Here is a 19,488-nt window from a genome sequence, read left to right as displayed (position 1 = left end):
AGGAACCCCAGGGAATCCTGTCCCTGAGCCCCTAACCACAGCCAGGCACCCCTGGGAGGACAGGTCCTGCTCACCTTCGATGAGCTGGGAGAGCTGTGTGCCCCCCACGCTCTCGGTGACGTCGCTCTTGCGGGAAACTTTCCGGTAGCGGATTTTGTAGCCCGTGATTTGCCCGCTGTGGGTCCCAGCAGGAGGGGGCTGCCACTGCAGCAGGATGCTCTGGGGAAGGCAGCACAGAAAGTTATTGGAAAAAAAAAAGTCTCCACACACAATTCCAAAGGCACAATGGCCAAATAATCCATTTTCTCTTCTCAAGTGCCCAAGGCACTCCAGAAGTTTGTCTCTGTGTGTCCACACTGCAAGCAGTGAGCAGGGATTCCAGCTCTGAGCCTTCAGGGCCTCATTAAATCCCTTCCATCATTAGCACTGTCACTGTGTCCCACCACACCCAGCCCACAGCTGCTGCTGTCTCTCCAAGCCCCACATTCAGATATCCTCTATAAAGAGCTCCAAAGCTGCATGGGAGGAAAAAGACCCAAAACAGCTCCAAAATGTGGCCAATCTAAGACCCCCCCAGTCTTTTAATTTACCCACTGGCAGCAGGAAATCCTCCAATCTTACCTTGGAATTCCGAACCTCCAGCGTTAGATTCTGCGGTGGAGCACTGGGGACTGGAAACATTAAAGGAATTACAACCCCAAAACTTTCAAATATTGTATTTCCACACCCAACTACTCTCTGCTCTCATTTGCTATGGAAGTACAAACCATCCTGGTTTAAGGTACTTCCTGACACAGAATGGCTGAGGAGGGTTCTGTGTTTTCATAATGAAGAAAAAACTCTTTATTCAGGTCTTTATTTTCACACCTACCTAAATCAAGTATGTTTCATATTTAAAATCACTTCTCAAACTCCCAGAGAAAATATCCCATCCAGCTCTTCCCCAAGGCAAATCTTTAATGAGCACACTGCTTGACTGGGGGAACCCACATTTCAATTTCTGCCCTGGATTTTGTTATCCTGATTTTCTCTAACAGGAAAGCTCTGAGTGCCCATGGCCCTGTGACAGTGAGGAGGTGAAGAGCAGCTCAGACACTGGGACTGTCTTTGAACTCCCTCTTTTTGCTTGTTCTTTACTGGCTGCTCATGGCAGGGTTTCTGGGAGCAGGGAATTCCTCGTGGCACCACAGCAAACGCTGGCCCCAGGCAGAGCTGAGGCTTCCCTGGCAGGAAGGGGAGGCTCTGGTGAAACACAACAATGGGCAGGGAGCACAGGGATAAAGGGGGATGAGGACTGCTCCAGCCTGCAGAATTCATTTTCCAAATAACTCAGCCCAGCCACGGTAACATCCCAGAGAACCCCCCCGAGGGGATGAAGTGGAAGAAGAGTTTGGAAAAGCTCACTGGGATGGGGCCCTCACCCAGCAGCCCACGGCAGAAATGGGGAGGAGCAGGATTTGCCTTCCCTTGGCAACCCAGCTGAAATCACCCCAGCTGAGGATGAAGAGCTGTGGGCTGAGAAGCAACATGGTGAAGAGGAGAGGAAACAAAGGCAAGTCTTCTCTGCTCCTCCAGTGCATCCCTGCCATGGGATGGGAACCTTCCACTATCCCAGGGTGCTCCAAGCCCTGTCCAGCCTGTCCTGGGGCACTGCCAGGGATCCACAGAAGCACCCTGTGCCAGGGACCCCCACCCTCCCCAGGGAGAACAGGGATTTGCTATGGAAAGGCATCTCCTGGAGTGGGACAGCACATGGAGAGCAGCCAGGCAGGAGCACCAGGACACGGGAGTGAAGGGCCTCAATCAGGCTCAGATTCCACTCCCAGCTGTAATCCCTGATCAGGAATTCCAGAATAGGAGAAGCAATCCTCAGGAGCAGCACATAAACCTGGGTTCAAATTGTAATACCTGCAGAGTTATCCCTGCAACAAGGCACTGTAACAGATTAGGAGCAACAACCTACAGAAAAACGCAGATGTTTTGTTAAATCAGGGCTAAAGGAGGCTTAGGGAGAAATCCCTGAACATAGAGATTGCTCCTGGACACCACAACAGGAAAACACAGAGGAAAATGTGCATCATTTCACAAAGATTTGAGAGCTTGCCAGGGTTACGAGCCTGTAAGAAGCAAGATTACATCCTTCAGAGAGCTTTAGAAAGTAAGTACCTATAGGTTAAGTGTGAAAACTGAAGCTGGAGAAGAAAGAACTCCAGGAAAACTTCAAAATGACATTGTAACTAGTAATAAATTCCTTAAACAAGCAAGGAGCTGGCAGCCCTTCAGAGAAATCAGTGAGCAAAGGGTCAGGGAGCAAAAGGCAGAGCCACACAGGTCTCTCTTTGCACTGGTGGTGAGGGGAAGGACAAGGAGAGGTTTCTGTGACCCCTTCCAAAGGATCCCCATGGTCTCTCCAACTGAAGTGTCAGTGTAAGGGATTATGGAAGAGTCAGACACAGGGAACAGCAGCCCCTTGCCAGAGCCACGTGTCATCCATCGAGGAATTCTCAAGGAACTGGGGAATGACACAGCTGCAAGCCTTCTGTAACCTCTCCCAGTTTATCTTGATACCAGAGGTGACAAAGCTGTGCCAGCATTAAAATGGGACCACTCCAACTCCACCTGCTGGGTCAGAAACCTCCACCAAACCAAGCAAAGTAACAACGAAGCATGGAATTGAGGGAGCAGGAGCTAGAACAGGAGCAGAATAGGGATTGCTCTCTCTTTCAAGGGAAACCCCTTCAACTTTAAGCAGTGAGGGGACAGGAGGGAAGTGCTTGCTGGGGTAAGGAGCTGGAAAGGTCAGAGCAGGAAGGTACAGGGGGAAATGGGCTGGGGAGATGCCAGGGTGGGATCCTGTGGTAAAGAACTGCACAAAGACTTCGGGAGGACTCCTCTTGGTGCTCAGAAGAACCCAAAAACCTCCTCAAATGCAAGTAATGCCTTATTTACACTTTTGATGCCATTTTAGTGCCCTCTACCTGAGTTTTTAGACAAAGGAGAAAAGGAACTTGGAGAGAAGTTCAGAAAAGGGCACTAAAGGTTAAATGAGCTTTCCCAGGAGAAATGGGTAACCATTCCTTTGTGTTTGGAAGCTGGAAGATGGATGGACCAGGGAGACCATGGCAAAGGTCCACAGAATGAGGAGTGGGACAGAGGAATTACTGGTGGACACTGAGCATTCCCTCTTTCAGGAGCACAGCCCCAGGCAAAGTAACACAGAGCAGGGGCAGAACAGACAGAAAGGGGGGATGATCTTTCAGAGGAATTCATCTGTGGAACCTTTTCCCACTTCATGTTGTGGATTAAAGTTGGTGTGGGTTCAAGAAGATGCTGACAGGGTCTTATGGAAGAGAAACTGAATTAGCAAATAAACAGAAACCACTCCAAAGTCAGGAAGTGCCCCAGAAACAAACCTGGGCCCAGAGTTTGGGACAATATTCCCCTCTGCTCTTGGTCACTCCTGAGGAGAGGATTCTAGGCTCTGCTCCCTTTCCCTCTGAGTGTTCTTCTATATAAACTTCTCCTAACAAATCCAAGTTATCTCTAACTCTGATCACTCTGCAGTTACTCACATCACCTCTTTATATCAGCCTTATAAAGAATACCAAGCTCACATCCTGCTCTCACCACTCACTGCAATGGATTTAACAACCTGTGCTGGAGCACAAACACAGCAACACAATTAAAATAAAACCACTCCAAAACCAAGAGGCTGCTCATATATGAAACAACCTAAAAAATAATTTGGAGTTGGTGCCTTCAGTGTATTTTTTTTTGTAGGCTCAATAATCCATGAAATAAAAGGCTGATGCTGGAATGAAGGACACCATTGTTCTGGAATCACAATCCCAGATCCTTCTGCAGGTGCAGCAATTTTTCTTCACCCAGTTCTGGAAGGCCTCAGGGGATTCTGCCCGGGAACAGCCACACACAACAATGAACAAACCCCATAAAAGTCAGGTTAAAGATTCACCTGTGGGAAATTGCCAGATAATTCCTGGAAAAACCCCAAAAGACAAAGAAGTGGAGCAGCTTTACCGTCTGACAGGGTCCGGACCACCACGTCATGGGTGGAGACGCCGGGGCCGTGTTTGTTGTAGGCGACCACGCGGAAGCTGTACTCGGTGAACTTCTTCAGCCCCGTGACCGTGTGGGACAGGCCCCCCACATCCACATCCTGTCCCCAATGACACCCCCAGCACAAGCTCAGGTCAGCTCTGCAGTGCCAGCAGCACCACAGAGCTCCTGCACAGCCACCCACAGCTCTGTGTCACCCTCGGCCACAGCCAGGACTTGGGAGGATGCTCTGAGCTTCCAGGAGAAAATTCTCCCTGTCCTATTTAAATCTTGACATGGACATTGGGCCTGGATGTGAAAAGAGACCTGGAAACTCTTAAAATCATCATATTATCATTATAACCAAAATAGTGGGATGCAGAAATACAAAAGGCAACAGCCCTATTTAAAAACTGATGTGAAAAATATTTAAAAGCTAAGAATAATATTCTTCCCTTTGCTTTTTAAAGCTGGAATGATACTGATAGGCACTCAGGAAAGTGGCTGGGAGGACTGGGATTAATCCTTATTCTCAAGTGGCAGCCCATACTTCTACAGAACACACTGAATGCTTCAGTGGGATACTAAGAAAATTAAATTAACTGGATGCTCAGCAATATCAAAATATCAATCACTGGGTCCAGGAACTCAAGAAAGTTTGGATTAGGGATCATGCCAAAATCAGTATTTAGCCTGAACTGCTAAAAACCAGTCTGTAATTCTGTGGGGCTTTAATACCATATAAAAGCAATAATTTCATCTTTAGTATCATTTGCACCAGAACAGCTCAACAATGTCATGGCTGCTCTCTGCCTTCTCCTGTCATGATTTGATGGAATTCCCCAAGAACCACTTGATGGTGACAAATATCAGAACAGGGAATCACCAGTAAAAAAGGTTTCATTCCCAGCTCAGACACAAACATTTCATGTCACAATTCCGATTTTAAGCACTTCCCACACCTGAGGCTGAAGGATTCGGTGTGTCAGAAAAGCAGCCCCTCCCCAAGTACCCCCAGCCTTTCAGGGCAGCCTGAGCAGGTGCAGCAGGCCCGTACCTGCTCTGTGTGCTGGCCCTTCTCCATGTAGTAGAGTTTGTAGTTCTGGATGTCCCCGTTGCCCGAGAGCGGCGTCTCCCAGGTGACGGTGACCGAGGTGGGGGAGCCGGAGAAGGCGCGGATGTTGGGAGCGGGGCCGGGCAGCTGGACTGCAACACAAGGGTGGGGAGCTCTGTCAGTCCCAGGCCTGCTGTGCCCAGCCCTGGCCAGCAGCCCAGGAAAACGGGGCATTTCTCCCACTGTGATGTTCTGCACGGATCCACCGAGGGATGGAAAGGTGGGACCAGATTTCCAAAGTCAATCCTACTCCCTGGCTCCCTTCTGTCTAGAATGACCCTAACAAGTGGCTTGGCATTTGCCTAAAGTTTTCTCTTTTTCAGTTAATGACCATTTAAAAGTATTCCTGTTATAACAGTTTAGAGAATTTAGCAAGTTCCCATCAGTTCTTAATGGTTACAATAAATCCCACAGGCCCACCGACCTAGAAAATCTTTGGGAACTCTGATCTGCAAGTACAACTTTTAAAAAGCATCGGATTCTGGGGAAGGTTGTGAACGGGGAGAATAAAAAATCAAATCAGTATCAATCCCAAAGTGAGGAAAACTCCAGGAACATCCCAGCTCACCCTCGGGCTGTGTCGCCACCTTCAGCAGTGCCGAGCTCTCGCCGGGGCCGTGCCTGTTCTGGGCCACAACCCTGAACACATAAACTGTCTCTGGCATCAGGTTCTGGATCATCACCTGCGTCTCTCCAGGACGACTCGTGTTTTCCACACGTTCCCTTGGGGAAACAAAAGGGTTGGGCACAGACACCACCACTGATTAGTAAATGAGGAGTAGCTGCTCCTGCAGTCCCACCTGAATGTACCCAGTGTGCAAATGCCGTGGGATTTACGCTGTGTTCCCTGCACAACACCACAAGTGCTGCTGACAAACTGCTCCCAATGCTGTGACTTCCCTCTGCACAAAACCCAACACGCTGAAGGAACAGAATAAATTACACTTGACACCCACAAACTCGGAGTGGTTTCTTTGTTATTGCCATGACAGCAAGTGATAACTCACAGTGACAGTTTATCCTACAGCTCAGGAGCCAGCACAGAAACTATTTTAGCAGCACATACAGTCTGGCGAGATTTAGGGCATTCCTGTTAATATTGTGGGGTTGCTTTTGGGGGATTTTTCAAAGGAGTTGCTTGAACATGTTCTTCTACCTCCAGCCTTGCCTGGGCTCCTTGCTGATGTCTGGATTTGTTTGGAACACCCAGGGCACGGCCATGGCACTGACGCTGCCTCCACACACAGCGGGGGCAAAGCGGCTTTGCTGGACCCAAGTGGAAATTCCAGCAGCTCCTGGAGACAGATCCAGGCTAGCAGAGCCCACCCATGGAAGGAACACTTTGGCAGGGGAAGGGGCAGCTCTGTCAGGCGAGCTGGAAGCCCTGAGGCAGCTGGGAGCAGGCAGGGGCAGCTGGAAGGGGCATTGCTGCTGCTCAGTGACCTGCAGGGAACCCCTGGCACCGGAACGCTCCCCCTGCAGAACGAGGCCTCTGCCAAACACCACCCAGGAAACTCCAACTCTTCTTATCAGGGCTGAGGGAGAGATTAGGAGATCAATCATTAAACCAAGGGCAGCCTTCAGTTCAAGGCTTGCCCGGAGCTGTGGCTGGGTAACACCGCCCGTCCTTCCCTGGGAAGGAGCTCCCTGGGAATGCCAAGAACTCCCAAAGGAGCAGTGAGAAGGTTCTCACAGAGCAGTGCAGGGGGCTGTGCCTGCTCTGAGCCCCATCCTGCCAGGCTCCTGCAGGACAGGGATGGGCAGGCACCACTGACACCTGTTAAAGCATTTCTCAGAACCATCCCAGGCTCCCCCTCCTCCCTTCCAGCCACTCTGCTTCACCTTCTATCAGGGAAATACAATCCCCAAACCCCCATTTTTAATTTCTTTCTTTTTACATCCACCCGTGTGGCTGATTTAGCAGAACTTGGCTGAAAACATTCTGAAATCCCTGTCGGTTTCTGCACTGTTAAACTGTATCTACAGAGAGGAGAACAATGCACTCTCTGTAACTAAATACCTATTTACACCCATTTTCTAGAATGTTCCCCTTCATAAGCTCAGCTAAAATGGCACTGCATAAACAGCTTCATTTATTTCAGCTTTTTATTAATTTTCACTGCTATTTTTTCCACTTTGAGCACAATGTTTTCTTGAAAACAGGTTTCCAAGTGGCGTTTCCTTTAAGATGTGCTGTAGCCACAAGAATGGGATCTGAGAGCCCAGCCTGAAGTGCCAGGGGATTCACAGCTGTGGGATAACATCCAGCTCCCATTAACATGCAAAATATAGCATTTTCTGCTTCGAGTGGAAGTGCACTCCCTGATTTGATCTGGGGAAAAATGGTAATCAGCAAACCAAGGTTATTATTTAAAATTAGAAAAAGAAAAAAAAAAAAGATATATTTTACTGGAAAGATAACATTTACCAAAAATAAATAGACACGTCAGAGTATTGCAAATTTTCAGTAATAACCAGGAATGTGGCTTCACAACAGTGTGGTAAAAATAGGGAGAGATTAATCTAATTAAGTGCTGCGTGAATCCTTCCTTTATGGCTGTTCCTGGGGAGCCTGGAGCACCTTTTCCAACGTGCTCAGGTTGGGATAACAGGCATCAAGCAGATGGGCCCCAGGAACGACTGCACTACCCTGCAGATCGTTATGACTGCTCCATGATTCCACTCTAATCCCCAATTAAGGAGCTTTGGAAGCTCCAGCTAAGGCTCACAGCAACTCTCAAGCAGCCAAGGGAAGAGCCTTCAGTGCAACCCCAGGAATTTGGCTGGAAATGCCAAGGTTAAAGTTACACTTCTATGTAAAAAAGCACCTTTGGGGAGCTGTCAGGGAGTGGATGTTGTGTGTGCCAGCTGTGGGGCCTGGCAGGGAGCTCCAGAGGCATTCTGAATGTGATTACACACAATTAAACTCCATTTGCTGTGTCTGAAGCACACCACAGTGAACTGTGAATTCAGCAGGGTCTGAGCATCCTGCATGTGTAATTTACCACCTCAGACCAGCAATGTGCCATTATTGCTTTTATTTTTATCCAGATCTTCAAGTCTGGGGTTTTTCCACCCGAGTGCTTGTCTAAAGTTCCCCAGAATTCAACCTCCCTGCAGCACTTTTCAATTTTCACACCCTTTCCAGGACAACTGCCTTGAGGGTGAAGTAAATAAATACCTGACACGGGGATGAAATGGCCTTGCAGCTGTGTGAGACAGTAACTTCCATCTCATCAGATGCCCAGACCTCCAGGGGGGTGGCAGGAAAGCCCCAGGACACCCCTTCATTGCCACCTCACGGCCTCCAGGGGACCCCCTCTGTCACCAGGCTGAGGTGGGACAAGTCCCAGCTGGTGACACTGTGCAGCCCCTGAAGCAGAAATGTCCCCTCCATTGCTACTCCTTCACTCTGAAATGCTCCTCTTGGAATCACAGAATGGACTGGGTTGGAAGGGAAATGAAAAGTGACCCAATCCCACCCCTGCCATGAGCAGGAACACTTTCCACTGTCCCAGGCTGTTCCAAGCCCCGTCCAGCCTGGCCTTGGGCACTGCCAGGGATCCAGGGACAGCCCCAGCTGCTCTGGGCACCCTGTGCCAGGGCCTCACCTCCCTCACAGCCAGGAATTCCTTCCCAATATCCTATCCATCCCTGCCCTCTGGCAGTGGGAGCCATTCCCTGTGTCCTGTCCCTCCATCCCTTGTCCCCAGTCACTCCCCAGCTCTCCTGGAGCCCTTCAGGCCCTGGCAGGGGCTCTGAGCTCTCCCTGGAGCCTTCTCCTCTCCAGGTGAGCACCCCCAGCTCTCCCAGCCTGGCTCCAGAGCAGAGGGGCTCCAGCCCTGGAGCAGCTCTGCAGGTGGGGTCTCACCTGAGGGGCAGAATCCCCCTCAGATAAGTCCAAGGGGCAGAGGTGAGGAGGCACTGCCATGGTCCTGGCTCTCCCCTCCCTGAGCAGGTGGAAACTGAAGGAAGCTGAGCCAGCAGAGGCCAAGGCAGTGGGAACCTTGGAGCCTCAGAGGGATTTGGGTGCTCCTGCACACTTCCTGCTGTCCCAGGGTGCTCCCAGCCACATTCAACCTGGAACACCTTGGATATTACCAAATTAAGGGAGTAACAGAAAAACAACATTTGTGAGGCAAATAAAATGTTACCAATTGCCTCAATTAATTGTCATAAGCCTGGACAAGATGTCTATCCACAGGATTAAGGAAGAGCAGGAATTCCCCTCTAGAGTGTTTTCTCTTACAAATGACTTTGTGTCTCACACTCTCATCAATAAGGTGACAGATAATTTTCCCTTGAGTAATAAATCTGATAAGCTAATCTGCAATTAATTAAGCATTGCTCCAAATGAATGTTCACTTCAGCCTCCTCAAACTTATCACAGTTTGAAACTGTAATTCCAGGCAGTAGATCCCATCAGGAAGGAGAAGGGGCAGACTGGTATCATCCACTGGGATAATACACCACAAGTGCTGACTGGGAGGCTTCCAGCACATTTCAGATCACCGATTCCTCGGAGGGAGCTGGCATTTAGCACCGCCCACGGTGTCTGACCAACACCATCACACAGCCTGATGTGCCTCTTGCCCCCAGCATTCCAGGGGATGTTGCTGCTCTGGCCCCAGCAGGCTGCTGAAGGCAGGGAGCAGCTCAGCCATGGCCAAACAGCGCCTGTCAAAGCCCTGGGGTGGGAGGGGGGGGAACGCGTTCCCTCCACCCCACAGGGCTCCCGGCGTGCCAGGGAAGCCCAGGAGAGCCCGTGGATGTGTTTACCTGTTGATGCCCTCCTTGGTGTAGAAGATGGAGTAGGTGAGGTTGTCTCCCTGCGGGTCCGAGGCCGGCGGCCGCCACGTGAGCCGGATGAAGCGAGTGGACACGAGGGTGGCCACGACGTCCCGCGGGGCGGAGGGCAGGGGTCCCGCTGGGGCTGGTGCTAGATGGTCATTAGTGGCACTGGTCAGTGAAGTGGGAGGTAATGTTGGGATGGCAACATCTTGGCATGTGCAAACATTGGGGAATATGAAGGGCAAACATCACCACGGTTTAAAAAAAAAAAAAAAAAGAGAACAGAAAAAAAACGTAAAAGAAATAAACAAAACCACGATGGGAAACAGAAGAAAATGAACACACAAAAAAGGCCATTAAACTGAAGGCTGACATGCAGGCAGAGGTAACTACTGACCACTAATGGGGAGTACAGGACACGGCACTGTCAGGCAAGCAGACCAAATCTCCACTGTAATGGAAGTGGCAGGGGAGGGAAGGGTGGAACTGGGGGTAAAATAGACCTGAGCAGAGGACACCAGCAGCAAAGCAGTGTCATTGCTCTGTGACCACAGCTTAAACCCAACCTCTGTTCATTACTCAAATACACACCCAGACCCCACTTCCCTCTGTAGCTCATTAACATGCACAATTCAATTAATGATTCTCAGTCGTAACAAAATGACAATGAATACAGAATTCCTCGCAGTACAAACTCATCCAGACAAACCCTGCAGTCATTTCACATGGAGCTGCCTCCTGACCTGGTTGGGTTCTGCCACTGCCCATGGCACTGGAATTACTGGAATTTTTCCCACTGTTTTCCCACCATCAGCACTCTTCCTCTGCCCCACAACACCCACTTCATCATTTTACAGTGACTCTGACAAGCACAAGCAGCTCTTGCTCAGGATTATACCCACACTCTCCAAACTTTTAGCCTCAGTCACATCTTCCTATGTTGCTACTGCAAGGCAGGATAAATGCAGGGATTATTGCATTAAAAGGCTGGTGATTTAACAGCACAAGCTGAACCATAGGAAGAGCCACCCTCCAAATCCCATTAAAACAATCCAGCCAGTAAATGTAACAGTGAGATTCTGAGCAGCTGGACCCCAATTACCACTGAGTATTCTAAGCAGCACAATTAGCAACAAACCCCCAAAGCTCAGGATACACAGATTTTTTTCTGAATTCTTAACTATTTACCAAGCTCAAGCCACCTGATGACATTTCCCACATGGGAATCCATGCTGCCAAATACATTTATTTTTTCATTAATTATGGAAACTAACTAAAATTGCTCTGCTTTTCCCCAGAAAGAAATTCAGGACTAGAAGAGCTGTTGTTGAGCTGCAGCATGTCCACCAGAACATGTGGATTTGTGTTCTGATACACAACGAGAAAACCTCTCAAAAAACCTGACTAAAGGAGAAAAAGTTGTCTGAATGACCAAGCCCTCAGGGAAGAACACTGAGGAGTCTTCTATCATCAACAACCTGATTTTAAACTGTCCAAGCCCCTTGTGACCCCAAGCAGCAGCTTGGGAGGTCCTCAACTGGCAGAACTCTCATTTTTCCTGTTCTGTTTCTTGGGCAGGAACCAGCCATGGGTTTTCATCAGATGTGTGCAGTGTAACACCAGTCTGTGGGCAGGACTGGGAGACACATTCCCAGAGCCAGGAACATTTTGGCATTCCAAATACAGATCACAGAGAGACACGTACTCCAGGGTATCTCCTTAATTATCTCCTCCACACTCTAATAGCTAAAGATCCCAATTAAGTGCTCTCCAGCAGCCCTTCCTGATCAATACATGACACCATTAATTTCACATTCATTGCAAAATCTATTTTTATCTACCCCTGCTTTTTTATGTCCCATGATTGGATTTCTTGCAGGAATGCACCACTTTTAGCTCTTCTGGCCTCAGCCAGGGGCCCCATTTCCCAATTCCAGAGCCCTGAATGGGGCCAGGGATCTTCCCAAACCTGAATCTCCCTGCTCCTGAATGACATTCCAGTGCTGATCCAGTAGCACAACAGGCTTCCCCCCTGTGTTTAAGCTCCCTTGGACTGGAGAGCTCCTCACTGCACCTGACAAACTCCTTTTTCAATGTTCCCACTGAGGAACAAGGGATGGAACTGCTAAACTCTCCCTGGTGTCCAGTGCTTCCAACACTTTTCCCTCTGTCCTGCTTGATTTCCAGTTCACTTCCAATTCCAAACACTCACACTTGGGTTCCTCTTACCTGTCTTGGCAATACTGTCAGGTGATCTGCTTCAAATCACATGATTTTGATGGAAAATCCACCCCTTGCCCATCATTAAAATTCATTCACTTGAGTTAAAGTGGAATATTTTTTAAATTCATCTTCTTAATCTAAAGCCCATTGTGTTTTTCTTCCCATATCATGAAATGGGTCCATCTCTTCTGAAGTGATGTGCACACAGAGCTGATGGCTCTGGGAGAGCTGCCAGGATTTCCCAGAGAACAGAGCCCAGTTCTATCCTTGAGCAAGGCTCAGCCCAGGAATGTTCCTTCCCACAGCATCACAGGAGAGAGAACAGGCACAGACAGCAAAGTCCTAACAGTGCTGGAATAATCAGCTGGGACCCAGAGAGAGCAGCAAGGAGCTGAAAGGCTCCAGGTGAGCTGAGCAGGGCCAGGCCCCAGAACTCCCCCAACACTGCACTTCAGCACTGCTGGGACTGCCAGGAGCTGGGGGATGTGCCCCGAAGATGAAGCATTTCCTTCCTTTTTCCCCTCTATTTCCTACAAATGCCTCAAGTGCTGTTACAGAGCTTCATTCCCAGCTGGGTGAGCAGAGTCAGAGCTGTGTTAATGAGCAATTAACACCCAAATTAACTCTAACCAGTCAGGGAATGGCTTTGTCACTTCCAGCTTTCAGCAGTATGGAAGAAGCAACTCAAGTCTCTGTAACATGTCCCTCATCACTTCTTGAACAGTAACTCCAGTTCTGGACTGTTCTCTGCAGTTATTCCTACACAGCTTCCCATGAATCTCATTTTTTAAAAGCACATTCAGCAAGTGACTTGTGCTTTGCACCATGATTTATGTCCTACTGTGGAATAACTGGGAGCAGAGGGATGCTGGAACTCCTGAACAACTCCAGGCAGAGTTCCACTCCTGCACCCTGGTCACTGCAGGCCAGGCAGCAATTCCCAGCAACATGAGAAGCAAAATTTTAAACTTTGCCCTGGAAATTATTTTCCCCACGGAAATGGTTTTCCCCGTGTCCCAGAGCATTCCAAGACACAGGAATGTGTTTGTGCTGCTCAGGTGTGACACCACAGTGGCAGGCAAGGCAGCCCCACAGGAATCCCAGGGATGCAGGGGGAGAGGCCATTCCAGCTGCTAATCCTCAAGCCCCTCTATCAAACTGCCCTTCCCAGGGTCCTTCTGAGCAGACATCAAACACTGCAACTATTTTATCAAAATACTTTGCAGGGTGTGCAAACACCCACAAGGATTTGGACTCGAATCAATCAGTAACAAGGTTTTAATTGGCCCAGCACTGGGCTGGTGCCATCCAAGAGGTGAAGGTGTCCATGGGGTGGGTGCACTGGTGTGATCCCATCTTTTCAGCTTGTAGGAAACCTGTGGGATAACAAAGAGACAGAGCATGCCCAGAGAGCTGCTCCAGGGCTGCCACCCAGGGGGCCCAGGAGATCTTTTCCAAACCACTCACAGAAACAGCTCCAGTTGTTATGAAATCATTGGAAATACTTTCCACATTGTCCGGCCCCTCCGGTTCAGATTTCCCTTTCCCTGCCTTCCCCTCTCCGCAGGTTTTTGGTGTATCCAGGTTTCCTCCTGTTTGGAAACAACATTCCAGTGATAGCACTGGCTCCAGCAGCACGGGTGGGGGAACAGGAACGTGATCTGCTCCAATCCCCCGGGTGCCTGCCTGGCACTGCCACCCCTGCCCCTGAAGGACACGCAGGCCTTCAGATCCAGAAACACCTCAAGAACCGGTTGAAGGTCGCATTCTGGCTGATTTGGCCATAGCCAAGTGTTTACAGCACCTGCCCGAGGAGAGTGCTGGGGATTTGGGAAGCAGAAGGGAGAGTGATGCAGGTGTTTCTGCACCCGATGGAGCTCTGGAGCAGCTCTCACCCCAAACACCCAGCAGGGACCCAAGGGCATCCCCCAGCCATGGAGGTCCAAGACTGCCTGGGGTGCAGGCAGGGGACAAGGAGCAGGAATGGGCTGGGAAGGAAGGTCAGCAGTGCCAGTGAAGCCATGGAGGGGGGAGATGGATCCAGCACATGGAGAGCAGGAAGGACCTGCCCAACGGGAATCATCCATGGGGACAGCGAGGAACAGGGACACCAGCTAATACACAGAGAAGGAGAAGAGAAAGTCCTCCTTGGAAGGACTTCAGGGAGGATTTTAGATATTTGAAATACCTTTGAAACATGATTTCAGCAACTAAGATCTACTGTCACCAAAAATAGTAAATAATTATTTTTCCAACAAACCTGTTGGGGAAAAAAAATTATCTAGGACATTCAGCTCTTAAATACTCTAATATTTTATCTGTATTCCCTACAAAAAACATACCTCAGAGGCACCTAGATGTTTAATTTTGACTTGGGGTATTCATATAGAACTGTATACTCAGTAAATAATATTTTTGTCATAAACCCATTTAACTGATTCCAGAGAGGAAATAAAGACTTTGAAACTTTTTCTTTTACCTAATGCACTGTTCTAAATTTGAACTTTGGTTCATGGTGTCCCAATGGAAGGATTCAACTTGGATCAGGATTAAGCAGCTGTGATCCTGCAAAGAGTCAGAGTCAAGTCCCACTGATTTCATTATGCTCATTGTATTTAAAAATACCAGCAGCATTTGGCTGCAGTGCAACAACAAGCATGAAATAACAAAATTAACAAGTTCACACTAGAAATTTTGCTCTCCTATTTTTCACCCATGATTTTACTTGTATCCAATTGTTGTCCTTGTTCAAATGCTTAAAACATAAATTTCCAACAGAAGGGATCACCTTGTTAATCCCAGCTGTTCCCTGAGTGATGCCACACTCAAAGAAAGCCACGTTACCTGGCCCAAATAATTTGTCCCAGCACAAACAGCCACGGTGCTGAAGTTGGTCTCACCAGGTCAGCTGTAATAATGAAATTATGGAAAAATTCCCTTCTCTTCCCTTTGAAACACTGAGTTAAAGAAATCTCTGGGACTCCTGTTCCTCCATGAATTGCTGCTGTTGTGCAAAGCTGGAACAGAGGCTGAACAGGTGTGGAAAGAAGAGAGTGGAAAGTGATTTCTGCTTTATAGAATGGACACAAACGTCCTGAATCTGAATCCTGAATGCCCTGGAGTTCCAAGATAGCCATCATCACCCCTATTCCCCAGGTGTAAGACAGATCCATGTCTGCTTGACATAAAACCCCCTCCAAATTTAGCATTTTGTAGACTTAATTACCTCTCATGAGCTAATTTGAACTGCAGGACTTTGTGTGTGATTTTGGAAATGTCACAAAGACAACAGACATGACCAACACCTCGAGGGAAGCACAGCTGGACATGGAGCCACTGAGCAGGGCATCCCTTTGAGAATTACACTGCAGGAACTGTGGAGCCACTGAGCAGGGCATCCCTTTGGGAATTACACTGCAGGAACCACTGAGCCACTGAGCAGGGCATCCCTTTGGGAATTACACTGCAGGAACCACTGAGCAGGGCATCCCTTTGGGAATTACACCTGCATCTCACCCAAGGGAGAGTTTTAGGGAGATTTCCCTGGATCATCTCACTCAAGGGAAAGGTTTGAGGACAAGAACCTGACTCAACACTTGGAATAAATTTTGTTCCTCACACACTTAAAAAGCCAAACTCAATGCCCACCTTAAGGAACAGACCCTCTCCCACCAATATCCCTCATTTTCCTCACAAATGGAACAGAGATGCTTCCTTATTTATTCCTCTATGCTGACATGTTTAGCTTGGAGCAGGCCAAATGCCTTATTTTTAATTGCCTTTAATTAATTTACATCACCACTGGGAGCGAGAGCTGCTACTTACTCCTCACTCAATGCACAGTGTTGTTACTCCCCAAAAATCCAGAATAAGTGTTTAACTGGCACTCAGTGATTCTGATCTTCAGGCATTTATTTGCTTCTGTTTTGCACTGTGAATGGACACTGCTGGGTGCTCAGTAAACTGGGATATATAAATATAGTGATAAACACATTCTGACTTGGAGCCTGTGTTTTAAAGGAAGTCATAAAAACCCTCCTGATAACGAGCCCTCCTCCCGTTCCCGTTTCACCATGAAATGCTTTGCTGTAGAGGAAACAATTTGATTTTTTCCTGTCTCATAAAACAGCCCTTAAAAAGGCGTGCCAGCCCTGCTGACAGATTCCAGGGAAATGGAGCAGGAACCCCCTGGTTCCAATCACATCCCAGTGCTCCAGGGGAGGATGCAAAGGAAAAAAAGCCCTGCAGGGATTTCAGTCACGAGAATCAGGTTATTAAAAAAAGGGAAATAAACCAAACACACCTCACCTGTCCCCGAGGGGTTTAGAACTGCTTTGAAAAACATTTTGTCATTGGAAAGAAATTCAAATCATAGCACATATTGCAAAATGATGGGTATGACCTTCAAATTCAGTAGTGACCATTCAATTTTTAAAAAAAAAATACTTTTTTTTTTTACCAACTACTCCTTGAGAAGAAGAATCAAAAACCCAAAAGAAAACCCACATATAGAACCTGAGGCAGGAAAACTGCCTGGGAGTGCCCCCAAAGAACCCTGGCCAGGGGTCTCCTCTTACTGCAAATCATCAGCTGAACTCTGAAGAATTGAAAAAACCTCCTGAGAGCAGCAGAGCCTGAAAGAGCATTCTGCAACCTGACTTTAATAGTACCAGCAGAGCTGTGACTTTATTCCCAAATAATGCAGCCTTTGAGGAGCAGCAGTGAATAAAAGCCCATGTCTTGTGCAAAGGACTCGGCTCTGCACATCCCAAGGGCTCAGGATGGCTCTGAAGCTCCCCCAGGCCGTGCCAGGAACTCCTCCAAGGGGTGCCCTTGGGCACATCCCAGCTCTCCCTCGCAGTACCCACAGGGCTGGTGCTCTCCAGGGAAGGGGAACAGCAGCTCTGGGAATGCTGCAGTGATCCCAGGAATCCTGCAGGCAGTGCAGGAATGGAGCAGTGCTGGCAGAGCAGCACCATGACACCCCTGGCAGTGCCTGGACGGGACATGGGAAGCTCCTTCCAGCCCAAACCGCCCTGGGATTCCACAGCCACACCTCGACTATCTCAGGACAGATTCCCAAAGGAACAGCATGCTAACAGCCTGAAATAAAGTGGGAAATAAAGGAACCCACTGAACACAAACCCTGCTGCTGCTCACAGATCACTGACAGCCCCTGACCCTAACCTGCAATATTTCCTTTACGTGACTGCCACGTCCTCCAAGCGCCCGTAAGACATCCCCCTGCCCCTGCCTGGGACACCTGCAGGGGCACAAGTGACCCTACAGGCTTACCCTGCATGGCTGCTTTTCTCCAAAAAATACCTTGCAAGTGGGACATCTTCTTTTGTTTGGGAGCTGCTGACACTTGGAACAACTCGGCAGCACCAACTCTGCCAAAGTGGAGCTGCAGCAGATGAGGCTGAACAAGCTGCTTATTGTCAATTGTCAGCATTATATATTATACAGTATTCAATAATAAATAATATAATACTATTTTATAATATATATTTAATTTGATATTGTTTAAATTAATTATTAAGGATTTCTGTAACTACTTGTTTCTTACATGTATCTACCACACTCAATTTTCTTTCCATTTAGGATTATACACAATATTTTTTAAGAGAGAGAAGGTCCCCTCAAACCTCCTTTTCCTCTTTTAGTCTATAACCACCTACAGAACAGCACTATTAGATTTTTTATTCATTTTCACTGGATTTCTTTCCTAAAGGCCACATGTACCTTGCTGCCCACCTCACACCCACCCATTTTTATAGAACTAGAAGAGTGTCAAGATATTTAAGAATCTTATAAACTCTTAATTAAAAGATAATTTTTCTTTCCATTTTTAAACTTGTAATGTTCACTTGCTTCCTCATATTTCTAACTCTAACAGAAAAAGTGAACCCCATGAGTATTTTTATATATAAATACAAACTGCTTTTCCCAGCATGGAGGCTTGGGAATTTGGTGTGCACTTCCCAGCAAGCAAGAATTGAAGGTTATTCCCCAGAAATACATGATGGGGTTTATAGCAAGAGATGAAACATTAAAATGTGGATCTGCTGTAGTCCTTGACCACTGTTAAAAACGCCCAAAACCCAAGTTTTTGAAGCAGTTTACAAATGTAAATTGGTGCTAAAGAAGGGCCAAGGTGGAATGTCCACCCCCAATGAGCTGTGACCTGGATCCAGGCATGACTTTCCTCCCTCTTTCTTTTACTTCAACACCTCCAGTGCTGATGTGACACCAGGAAAACCACACAGAATCCATCTGTCCTTTAAAGACTCTGGATCCACAATCATGAGTTTCTTTTTGGGGAGAAGAGAGACGACAGGAGAGGGGAAACAACCAGAAAAACAAGAACCCCCACTCCAGGCTGTTTTATTCCAGTGAGAACACCGACACTTTAGAGCTGGTTTCAATACTGAACACACATTATTAAAAACTACATTTCTTTGTTAGATTTATGGGATTTCTTTAGGGAATAAACCCCATGGGCCCACACAGGTTATCCTGTCAATAAATACCAGGGGCTTCTCCCAGCTCCAGATCTTCATCAGCGTGAGTCCTGTTACCCACTCAGCCCAAGTGAAAACCAATCCTGTCCCTTCTCTCCAAATGCCATTCAGCTGTCTCTACTATTCCTGTATCATTTAGCAACTCTGAAATATAAGCAACCAATTAAGACCAAGCCTATGTGTTTGTTCTCCCTGCTGGTGCGAGACTGACAAAATCTGATCTTTTCCCTTCCAACACGAGCCTGGGATCAATTACAAATTAAGGGTGTTTCTGTCAATCTCCACAGGCCTGGATAGGAGGAATAAAAGCAGAGGAAATGCCTTTGGTAGTCACGATGGATATTGAGCTCCAGCTAACCCTGCCCTTCCAGTCACCCAGGGATGGAAAAAGCAAAGCCACTACAAACAGCAGCCCTCGTGATGCACTGCAGGGGCTGCCCCTGATTGTCTGTCCCCTCTGAGCAGGAGCCACAGGAGCCCTCAGGCATCGCCCCACAGCCGGAGCTGGGCTGGTGTTCCCAGCAAACAGCGCTCCTGACACGGCATCTCCCAGCCAAGCTGCCAGCAACTCCAAAATGTGAGCAGAACTGGAACTGGAACGGGGGGATCCCAGTGCTGCTGGTGTTAATAAACAGCTTTTCTGGAGGAAACTCTCGCAGGAATTCGGGATTAGCTAGAAGAGATAAAAGGGACTCAGAGCCTTTTGTACACATCCTACCTCACTGCACTTCTGCAGTGGGACAATAAATATGGAATAATACAGGTGGAGGACTGTAAATC

The 19,488-nt window shown here is 48.0% G+C and overlaps 1 protein-coding gene across 7 annotated transcripts in view; it reads right to left on the bottom strand.

Annotated features, from left to right (window-relative positions):
- Positions 1-19,488, bottom strand: part of NEO1 (neogenin 1) — a 159,606-nt gene that overhangs the window by 30,607 nt on the left and 109,511 nt on the right. For 4 of the 7 annotated variants that reach the window (XM_015638888.2, XM_015638883.3, XM_015638884.3 and 1 more), the window contains exons 8-13: positions 9,950-10,169; positions 5,739-5,893; positions 5,114-5,262; positions 4,039-4,177; positions 622-671; positions 75-219 (exon numbers count right to left, since the gene is read on the bottom strand). In XM_015638888.2, the coding sequence (XP_015494374.1) occupies positions 75-219; positions 622-671; positions 4,039-4,177; positions 5,114-5,262; positions 5,739-5,893; positions 9,950-10,169 (858 nt within the window). The remainder of the gene's footprint in view (positions 1-74; positions 220-621; positions 672-4,038; positions 4,178-5,113; positions 5,263-5,738; positions 5,894-9,949; positions 10,170-19,488) is intronic. The other 3 variants (XM_015638889.2, XM_015638886.3, XM_015638887.3) reach the window with 1 other exon arrangement.

Source organism: Parus major, chromosome 10 (assembly GCF_001522545.3).
Source record: "Parus major isolate Abel chromosome 10, Parus_major1.1, whole genome shotgun sequence".
Classification (NCBI taxonomy): Eukaryota; Metazoa; Chordata; class Aves; order Passeriformes; family Paridae; genus Parus; species Parus major.
The sequence above is the reverse complement of the archived record's forward strand: the minus strand, read 5'-3'. Positions and strand labels throughout refer to the sequence as shown.